Below are 11,077 nucleotides of genomic sequence, written 5' to 3'. Positions count from 1 at the left end.
CATTTTATAAGAAAATAAAACCAATATATACATCCTTTTAACAAGGTGGCCAAAATGGTACTATTTAATACTGCATTCAATAAATACAAGTGAGGAATTAATTTGTCCTGTCAAGCCATTGTACTTCAAAGAATCGTTTCTTAAGTAGAAACAAGAGCATGACATGAATTGCAATGAAGCACTGTGTGTGTGTGTGTGTGTGTGTGTGTGTGTTTGTGTCTTCAGGATTATGTTTATTTTTAGCTCATCCCGGGAGGTTTCACTTTTATTCAGCTCTCCTTCTCTACTACAAATCTATACACAAACACCCATGATCAGTGCTAACTCCTATTTGGTTCACTGTTGTCATAGAAAAAGTATACCCGTTTTGCCTCAGCGGTTAATGGCACTCCAGAAACACAACCGGCAGTCTGGACCACGACAGTGTAGGTTGGAGTAAAAGAAAAGGAAAAAAAAAAAATAGATCAAAAAGATTGTTACAGTTCATAGTACCCACTGTATCTGGGCAAAGAGAGCATCAGTGCCTTTCATTTCACCTATCGACAGTTCAGTCTTTGATTCAGCGGTGAGGAAACATGTTCCCCTCTACTTGACAATAAATAAGAACAGAAGCTACGGCCTGTGATGTGTAGTGAGCAGGAGACAGGTGGACAGAGAAAAGAACTCCCTTTAGTGAGATGGTATGGGTTCACAAATGGATGGTTCCGCTTTGTGGAAAAATCCCATTGGGAGTTATATGAAACTAAACAATCTGTTAAGAGTTGTCTTAAGTCTCATGCAAAATATTGGATGCCACAAGCATGCATTTACCTGGTACTGAGGTCTACCGCACGCTAGAACTGGAACAACATTCGTCTCCAACGCAAAATACCAATATCCAAATATATGATCTGTTCTTTTTACATTATTTACAGTGTGTAGCTGATAAAAGGTAAAATAGATGATTCTTTTGATTCATAACTCACTGTTAATAATATAGTTTGAAATGTGCAACCTAACTTCACTAATGAAAATCTGCTTCCTACTATATATTCAAATGAAACCATCTTTCAGCATGTTAAATAGATAACAATAAAGGAACTCTATGTAGTTTCTAAACTTCTGAAATCAGAATTAACTTCTCCTTGTGCAATAAAATTACCGCTATGTGTGATATAATATAATAAGGTGTTTTAAGTGTTTCAGTCAGACAGCACAGTATCTACTCATACGGAAAAGGCCTGACCTCTAAGCTTCTGTCCGAGTGGATCTCATGCACTGGGGAATGAGGAATTCCCAGTGTGTATGAGAGAAAGAGAGACAGAGAAACAGAGAGAGAGAGAGAGAGATGCAAGTCCTACACTGAAGGGAAAATACATGACTAATTCAAATCTGCCTGTGAAACTGAATAGATAATCACTAGTGGAATGCTGGAAGGCACTGTTAGATAGCATCTCTCTTCTCCGCAGCAGAACGGGCCAGCGAGTGCGCATGATTATGTGTCTGTGTGTTTGCCTGTATGTATGTTGGTGGGTGGGGGGTGGGGGGTGGGGTGGGGGTGGGGGGGTTGTTGCACGGGACCTGAGGTTATCATGGCCTGGGAACCATATCGTTTTTGCTGTGCCAGACCATGGATTTATCTTCCAAAACAATCTCACTGGGAGCCATCTCTACAGACACCAGCAGCCAACTCACCCATTTCTCAACTTTCTTTACTGAAACAAAACATAAATTACACAACATACAAAGCAATTCTAAGGTCTTTTTTTTCTCCAATAGGTTATAAGCCCTATAAGAAGGCAAACAAATGACATAGAACGATATATAACTCTTTCATATCACGTTGTAGTGAATAGTGAAGAAATATAATGATATATCACATTGCACAAGTTGTCATACTGTATATGTACTGTCCATCAGGTGATATAATTCAACACAAAATGTACTTCTGTATCTGAGGTCAAAATATGATCACAAACCATGGACAGATGTGTTACTTACATTCCAACCGTAGAAAAAAGAATACACCTCAGTAGTTTCTCCTCAGTACATCGTCCTTTTTCTAACAACTCTGTTGAAGTAGCACGGGATCTCGCTAACGGCAGCGTTGGGGACATTGCTGATTAATCATTCGGATCAGGCCACAGTCCTTTTGTAAATCACTTAACAGTGCCAAGCTAACTGCCAGGGCAAGGATCAGATCTGGAAAACAGCGTGACGGGGAGCAGTGCCAAGGTTTGAAGCTGCAGTCTTTAGAGATGCATGAATATGTCAGAGGACACCTACATGCTACAGATTACATTCACCCTCCCGCCTCCCTTTGGTATTGGCTCACACTTCCGCACTCTATCCTGACTCACAGTCACCTGATATGGTTGTCCTGTTTAATTATAATTTCTGCCATTTTTGTTGACCATTTCCCCTTGTGCTGGTTAGAGCTCTAATTTCTCACACTGTGGCATGGCATGTCTGCATCGTTCCTACTCAAATGAGAGAAGAAGTCCTACTCAAACTGAAGATGTGCTGTGTGCTTTTTAAAAAGTGAGAAATATAAAATAATTAAGTCAACTGAAGAAGTCTTTTTTTGTTTGTTTGTTTTTCCCACAGCTGACGTGAAAAAAGAGATATTGTTTTGGACCTCGGCCAATGCATCAACTTCACTTTAAGCTCTCAGTGGACTTCTGGAGGTAGGGCGTGCTCTTTCCAAACACCCAGTGAGCTGCCAGCACAGTGCTACAGGGGTGGTCTCTGGGGAGAGTGGGGAGGGGCTCTGACACGACGCAGGTGAACCCTAGCCTGCCTATCTCCTGCTCCCAGCTGTTTCATCTGAGCTCTCCGTCAAATGCAAAACCCACAGCCCCTCAATGTAATCGGTTATGAATACCCTGTCAAAAGTGGTTGGTGAGCGGATGTAAATATTCTATTGATGTTTCGACTATTGATTTGCTCCCTGACCCATCATCGCCGTGGCCAATGGCAGGATTCCAAAAGAATGAAGCTCTCCCCCTGAGAGCTACTGACTCACAGAGGCGGAGCAGGCGGGTAGAGTGAAAGAATGAGGAGGACAAGAAGAGGGATGCAGAGAGAGTGAGGGAAACACTGTGAATATCAGACTTGTTGAAGAGAGGGGCTACTATATGCAAACAGCTAGCGAGAGGAACATGGAGCGTTGAGAGTGATGAGGCGATCCAGACGCAGACATCAGTGGAGCAGAGCTGATCTAACTGGTCTGTGATCGGTCTGGCTTCGTAGGTCCTTCAGACGTTATTATTCAATCTCACATTCAGAAGAAAGCGACAAGCAATCTCACACAGCAACACAGCAAGATCTCAGCTTTTGGATACACTCACACTACTGGGGAAGGCCCTAGCTTGGCCTTGGGTTACTTTCCAGATGATGAATTAAAAATGAAATAAAAATAACAATCTCAGTAACTCCAGGACATTCAGATGGTGTGAATATGCAGAATCCGAAGGGAAAGAGTTCATGACAGTTGACTCAGCTGGAGAAGCATGATAACTAAGAACGTTACTAACATATATGAATTGTAAGTTTTTTTTTTCCTCAATTTCTCAAGTCTTCAGTCCTCTTGCTGCTTCCAATCACACTCTATATTAACATTGGTCCTTTACCTCGAAGTCTCTTGTGTATGTGTTTTTTTCGTATTTTTCTTCGTCATGGGACATGGTCATCCAGTGTTTAGTGCTTCTAAGAAAAATAGCTGGTCCTTCAGAAGAGTCTGTGTATCTCTATTTCTTAAATGGAGCTAATCTACTAAAATTCTGCCAGAAAGGAGCCTGGCCTCTTTTGGATTGACTGAATTCAAAAACCTCTCCTTGTGCCATGTCCTCCGTTACCTCATACTGCCCCGCACTGAGGGGGTCCTGGGGGGGCGGGTATGAGGGGGGCGTGCACCTGTTTACACCTAGGAAGGCAGGTGCAAAAAGAGCAAGAATGGGGTAGGGGATGGGGTATGAGGGGAGAGGGACAAGGAGGCAGTGCAAGGCACAAAGCAGAAGAGAAAAAGAAGGGAGGTGGATAGCAAACAGGAAACATTGTCAGTAATGTATCTGGACAGACACAACAACACAACATCAAGTCATGCGTCCAAAGAAAACAGGCACGTAGACGTACAAAATGAGCCTTCAGTGGTCACATTCCTGCATATTAAACCTGAGATATGATACAGTATGATCATATGATGACGGCTGAATTGGGAGAAACGTGGAATTCAGCTCTAGCAATGACACAAGGGAGACTAAAGATGCTATTCAATCAAAGTCTGTAGCAGGCAAACAAGAGAACCAACAGATTATATCTGATACAATGATGAAACCAGGCGTTTGGACAAGGGACATTGTTCTTCCATGTTTGTTGGCAGCGCATTTGTTTGAATAGCACCTTCCGACACTTGAGAACACAAGAGTGGCAAAAATAGAGCCAACAGAAAGCTGTTAATATGCATATAACTACAGTCTACAAAGTAATTAAGCTACAGTCTACAAGCATCACAACTATGCTAGTGCAATTGAAAATTAGATACAATCAATATTTGGAGATGAAATATTCAAAAGTTGCCATGGCATCTTATAAAAAATGAAAAGATGAGAACAGTGTCTTTTATTAAAGGTATTTTTCTTTACAGCCAAACACTGTTTTAGCAGTTAGAAGGGTTTTATCTATTTGTCTTAGTGGAACCTGTTTATCTTGGATAGACAAGATAATGCTTGTAAACAGATTGGACAGTGACTGCATGCTCCAATGCCAACGTTAATCACAACACCTCCCAATGCTGCTTAGCAGTTGCCATGGCATCTTATTGTGCTAGCTCTAAGGAGAACTCTAATGCATATACCTTTATCATTTTCAAACCATGTCCATACAACATGGCCCTCTTTCTCAAGATGAAATCTATAAATGAATCTGAAATTCAAGAGAGTACTTCACCTTGTGCCAGCCATGTACACATACAGCACTTAGAAACACACAACATTTACTTCTGACAGACATCTACAGGGATCCTAATGTCAGAGAGAACATTCGAGCAGTGGTCATTGGTTAATTAATACTTCAATGGATGGTCATGCTTATCATGAAACTGGCAATAGCAAGAACATCAGTAATGGTCAATGTACAAACATCTAGCCTCGCACTAAAATGGCTAAATCTTAAAGGATGATACAAGCAGTTTGGACATGTGGGTCCTCTGTCTGATGTTTTGTCAGGAAGCAGCAGCATGAATAACATGTTTGACATGTTTTCCTGTTACTGAGATAGTTGGTAGCTGTTAGCATTAACAGTGTTTTGACATAAACAGAACTTTACAAAGTAACATGATTACCCTGATGTTTCTCCTGACTTCAAGGTGTCATGTTTTTCCATTGTGCTAGATTACACAATGTAAGGTAACGGCTCCTCGTTCTCCAAATTAGATGCTCTAATAAAACAAAATGAATCAACTACAAGCTACACCTGTACGCATCAGAAGTATGCATCATCCAAAAAGGGTGATTTTTTTCTAGGGTATACTTCGACAATCTGGGTGTAAATGGAAGTGATAAGCGCCATCAACCACCCTAACTCAGTAACAGAAAAAATGCAAACAGTTGTCTGTGGTAATAAATTTTTTCAAGACAAGCGTGACACAGGACCCACATGTCATGAACACCGGTATCGCCCTTTAAACTCAGTAAGTCATGCAAACAGCCCTCTGTCTTTTCATTGATGCTTAACAGCTGCTTTACAACTCATATCAAGTCATCCTCGTGTATGGGCTGACAGACATTTAACTCAGAGGCAACGTAATGAAAGTGATATAGCGAGAAGACATGAATCCACTTGACGCTTCTAGCTTGCTTAGCACACAGATAGTCTAGGTCCATTCATAAACAAAGTAGGCGTGTTTAAAGGTGTAGAAAGTAAAAAAAAAAGAGAGCAGGTTAAGGGTAGAGTAAACAGCGATGAGAAGACAGAGCACACCAGCGAGGAAAAGAAAAGGGAAATCACCTGATATCTTCTTGTTGCCTCACCTTTCTGTTTGGTCACCTTTCTCACTGTCATGGCCGCCTGACGCTTCTGGTACTCAGAGATCTCGAAACCTAAACAACAAACAAGATTGTATATTTTCCAAATGCTCCGCACAAGGGCTGTAACGCATGTGAAAAATGATCTAATAAGCAACAAGAAGCTGCCTTTCAGCGTGACTTAAAAACAGCTGAGACGCATTTAGCCTTTAGGTTTAGCTTGTCACAATAAAGTCCTAACATGACAACATTTTGAGCATGACCCAGCCAGAGTCAGAGATAACGCCTTATTGTTATGCTCACATTACAGCAACTATTGTTGGAATGTTACGTACATTACACAGGGTATTCATCTGCTGTGCTAAAAAGTACCCTTATAGTTTGCTGCAGCAAATACAACATGTAACCGAAGCTCCGTCGCCCATTGTGAATGAAACTAATGCTTTCCAAATGGGGAGGTGCTGAGAGGTGTGTGACTAACCGATTTTCTCATCCTCCTGCACCATCTTCCTCTCCTCGTGGAAGGCCCTGAGCCAGCGGATCTTCTCCTCTGGCTTCTTGGCCAGGAAGATGTGGATTTCCTCGCTGTCTCTGTTGCACAACTTGAAGGCGTTCTTCACACTGACGTTGAAGTCATCGTCACGCCCGTCTATGGCGTCCCGCACCTCGTAGCGATCCATGTCGATGCGGCCCTTATAGTAAAGGATGTCCCGGCGTATCAGGTCCTGGGGATTAGAAGGGGAGGCAGTCTGTTAATGTGGGTGCATGTGTGTGTGTTTGTGTGTGTGTGCTGAGCCATAGAGGTGTCAACAAGCACCCTTCCCTTGGTAACCTGAGTTTGTCTTATGCAACCCTTTCCATCTGCTGCCCAAATATACAAACACCATCCACACACATCGCAGAATGCCAAATATCTAAGCCTCTGCTTGACACTTGTTATCACAAAATGTACTATGTGTGACAAAGTGTGACTTGGGTAAAAAAGTATAACTACAATAGCCACATAAAAATAAATAAAAATGTCAGATATTCCAAATTTCCTGACGCCCAAGTTGATATCTTATGAGTGATTGTTTCGTCTGGACAGCAATCCAAAATCCAAACATGTTCAGTTTACTACAAGACAAAGAAAATAAGCAAATCCTCACATTTGAGGAGCTGCAATCAGATAATGTTTGTCATTTTGCTAAAAAAAATATTTAAAGAAGTCATATTATGCTTTTTGGCTTTTTCCCTTTCCTTTATTGTGTTATATATCTTTTTCATACATGTAATGAGTTTGCAGAGTGAAAAAGCCCACTCCAAAGGGAGTTACCATACCCCACAGAAAATACTGCTGCTGAACTACCTGAAAACAGCTTGATTGTATTCCAGCCTTTACTTACCGTAACCTAGCTGCGTCACTATATAACTTGCATGACAATACTCGCCTAGCGGCTAGTGTGGCACAACCTTAAAAAACACTGGTGGAGAAACACACTGAGCTGCAGCACAAGCAGTTACAAGACAACAGTTAAAACGTTATACATGAAAGATACATTTCTTAGAAATTTATAACTTACAACTCTGAAAAGTCTTGCTCCAAATATGGTATTTTTTGAAAATGAAACCTTGGAAACCTATTCTGGTACATACCCTAAATAAAATTATGAACCTGAAAATGATGGAATGACAAATAAATTTTCTGTCAATCGACTATCCAGCTCTACAGTGGTTCATCAACCACAAGTAACCTGAAGCTACGTAACTTTCATAATTTGCATGAATAAGATGGCCACATAAAAAACTCTTTATTGTGACCATTGCCTTAGGGCCAAATAACATCCAGTCACACTATAGGGCCAAGGAAGGTACAAAGAAAAAATAAAGAACAGGCATCTTTTAATCAGCATAGAGAGACAAATCTGCATCTGTGTGCTGATAAGGAAGAGATGAGAGAAAAAGACGGAAGGCTACATGCAACACGTGACTAACACACCCTGAGGGCTGCCATTACACACGTTGTACTGAGGATGCTGGAGAAGGATGCGCAGAACAAAGACTAGAATTGATAATTTAGTGTTCAGTCTTGAAGCAGACTTTATTTAGTGGACCAGAACAGTCAATACACGGGCAGAAATACTGGAGTTCATTTCTGGTGTCAGAGATGTTTAACAATGCTAGAATGGGGCGGGGGGGGGGACACAGTGGAGGCTAGGAAAACACAAAAAAGTATATATATATATATGTCTTTGTTAGTGTGTTTGTCTGTGTAATGGTGAAATTACTGTTCCTCTGTGCACACGTGTGCCTATGTGTGGTGACGCATTTTTTAGCCCCTGTGTGTGTTTGTGTGTAAGTGTCTGTCTGCATTTGTGTCTGTGTCTCTGCGTGCATGTATTGTAGAGTGTAGCCGAGCGTGAACATCCATCTGACAGGAGAGCACATCCTTGGTGCATTAGAGTCCAAACCGTCACAGCTCCATTTTGTGAAAGGTGCTGAGGATTTGAACGCATCTTCACTGAGAGCTGGCGCGTCTCACGCTGCGTTATGTAATCTATTTGCAGCTCTCGAGTAAGGTTGAGAAGTCACATTGTCTTCAAGCATCTACGTCACCAGCCGTGTGATACACAACTTTTACGAACACAGGCTGAGGGTGTGTTTTTTTATCTTATCAGCTCGTTTTCAGCCAGCAATGTCTTCAAAAAAAAATGAACAAAGTGAACAAAGAGAGAGAGTGAGAGAGAGAGAGCCTACCTTCTTACAGAGCACCAGCTGGTGATCAAAGAGGAAGAAGACTCGCTGCTGGCTGCGTCCATACGGCTGATAGATCCATGACAACTCCCCAGTGTAGATGAGCTCCGAGCTCCTGTCCAAGATATCATCCCCCTAGACACACACACAGAAACATGGATACGCAATTTATAAATGAAGAAGACACTCATAGGTAGAACAATGCAACTGATGCAACTGCCAAAAGCTCCACCAATTTTACAAATGCAGGAAAGATCAGTTTGCTCATCATGGTTAGCGGTTCTCAGCCTGTGAAAACAGATGTATAAAGTCTTCTGTGGCTCTGAAGGAGCTTTGTCAAGTCTGAGAAACTGTGTCATCAGCTTGGGCTTGAAAATTACTTCTTTTTTTTTTTAAAACAGGAAGCCTGCTTTACAAACTGGAACATTGGGTTTATAAGACATGGCTGTTAACCAGACAGGGGGAGTCTAAGAAAAAAGCAACTCAGATTGCATTCTGGGAAATGTAGGATCCAGCATTATTGGAGCTTGGCCCACACTAGCGGCTAAAATTCAGGATATCTGTCCCTCTGCTGCATCAACAGATGAAAGAGAAAGCTGAGAAGATGTCCGTTTTGGTTTGTTGAAAAAAACAAAAAAAACAATTAAGGAATTAAAGGAGCGACTGGGAATTTTAAAAGCATACACAAACATTACATTAGATTGTTTCCCAAAGTTAACTTTTGTGTAAAACTTTCTACATTTAGTGATAGATATATGGAGTAAAATGTAAGTTCTTCCATTCCTAGGCAAAATCTGTGACTAAACAGATCAGACCAGATTTTGCCAGTATAGCAACATCAGAAGCTTGGTAATTACTCCAGTCTATACATAAACATACCTCCCAGTCCAGAACAGAGGCTTGCCACTGGGCGATCTTGTCGATGTTCTCCAGCCTCCTCTTCCTCTCGTTGATCTGCTGAGTGACGTTCCGCATTACTGCCAGCGCTGCTGCCACGTATCGATAGTCACTACGGACACAGTGTTTACATCATTACCCCCGGGGTGTTAAAGGGAAAAGTTATAGCTCTTGGAGAAAACGGCCTGTCTTTAAAAAAAGACATGTAGTGTTGCAGTAGTGAATGATACAGAGTAGCCTATTAAAGGACCAGCGTTATAAACTCAAGTATTAGCAGCAAGTCTGCTGGAACACAGTCAAAAGAACACACTGCTATTTAATTCTAATCAGCCACTTTCTCTATTCACTGTTAACTCTGGCTGCGTCTATGCTAACTGAGCTGGATTTATCCTTCTGGCTTAGATGTGATCCAAGCCTCACTTTGGAAGATAATGCGTGTGTGTGTATGTGACAGTGCTGTGTGTGTGTGACAGAGAGCAGACCTATATCTGGCAGATTCTCTGCAGCTCCTAACAGTCAAACACTGTGATCTGGCAGGCCTCGCTGGCACCTGTCCCTCTCTGGCTGAGAACGCGTGGTTTGTGAATGACCTGGAGCTGGCTGAGACACGCTGAATCACTTACACCGTGTTTCTGTGGGCTCACACGCATGAGTTTGCACATCTGGATGCTCGCGGATGTGGCTGTGATGAGAGATCATCTGCAAATGTTTATACTGTGTACTGTGCTTCTGTGCTGTGCATGCAGTGTGCGCAGAATGTTGATGCGTGTAGATGTGCCAGCAAAAGTCCAAATTCATATTTAATCTACAATCTATTTATATCCATGGTTCTATGCAATAATCCTATGGCCGTGTATAGAAATGAAAATGATTTGACATGGTTGTGAATTGTCATTTTCAATACAACTGAGATTCCTTGATGAAATGTTTTCCTTAAAACATTCACAGAAAGCTGGTAAAACAGTTCAAAACACTTTTTTTTTAGTTCATGCATGGATAATCACCGCTTTGGTAGAATAAACCCAACACGTGCAACTGCTGCGTTGCAACACAACACGACTGGAACACAATGATGCATCAGTAACGGATTCTTTTTAGAAACAAATGAACTACCATTAAGCAGCAACACTTTCAGCAGATTAAATGTGACCTTGGCTAAAGCGAACCATACCTGTGCTCCTGCGCAGTGTATTTGAGAAGCTCAGCCAACTGCAGTGGATATTTGCAGATTTTCTGGACAGGGGTGAGCAAGAAGCCGTCTATGGCAATGTCAATCATTTGCTGGAGGAGGCGACAGGCCTCGAAGAAGTGCTGGTACCTGCCATCCCTCATCAGTTTGCTCAGCTCCATACAGGCATCCAAGTGGTTGTTACAGTATTCTGAATAGATCCAAAAACCATCTTGCTATAGAATAAAGGAAAGATCCATGATGAGAGAGGAAAATA

At 41.8% G+C, this 11,077-nt stretch overlaps 1 protein-coding gene across 3 annotated transcripts in view; it reads right to left on the bottom strand.

Annotated features, from left to right (window-relative positions):
- Nucleotides 1-1,526: 1,526 nt before the first annotated feature.
- Nucleotides 1,527-11,077, bottom strand: part of arhgef9a (Cdc42 guanine nucleotide exchange factor (GEF) 9a) — a 41,645-nt gene continuing 32,094 nt past the window's right edge. For all 3 annotated transcript variants that reach the window (XM_046031058.1, XM_046031059.1, XM_046031060.1), the window contains 6 exons: nucleotides 10,804-11,036; nucleotides 9,615-9,744; nucleotides 8,739-8,870; nucleotides 6,484-6,727; nucleotides 6,009-6,077; nucleotides 1,527-3,904 (listed from right to left, as the gene is read on the bottom strand). In XM_046031058.1, the coding sequence (XP_045887014.1) occupies nucleotides 3,729-3,904; nucleotides 6,009-6,077; nucleotides 6,484-6,727; nucleotides 8,739-8,870; nucleotides 9,615-9,744; nucleotides 10,804-11,036 (984 nt within the window). In that variant the 3' untranslated portion in view covers nucleotides 1,527-3,728. The remainder of the gene's footprint in view (nucleotides 3,905-6,008; nucleotides 6,078-6,483; nucleotides 6,728-8,738; nucleotides 8,871-9,614; nucleotides 9,745-10,803; nucleotides 11,037-11,077) is intronic.

This window comes from Micropterus dolomieu, linkage group LG19 (genome assembly GCF_021292245.1).
Source record: "Micropterus dolomieu isolate WLL.071019.BEF.003 ecotype Adirondacks linkage group LG19, ASM2129224v1, whole genome shotgun sequence".
NCBI lineage: Eukaryota > Metazoa > Chordata > Actinopteri > Centrarchiformes > Centrarchidae > Micropterus > Micropterus dolomieu.
The sequence above is the reverse complement of the archived record's forward strand: the minus strand, read 5'-3'. Positions and strand labels throughout refer to the sequence as shown.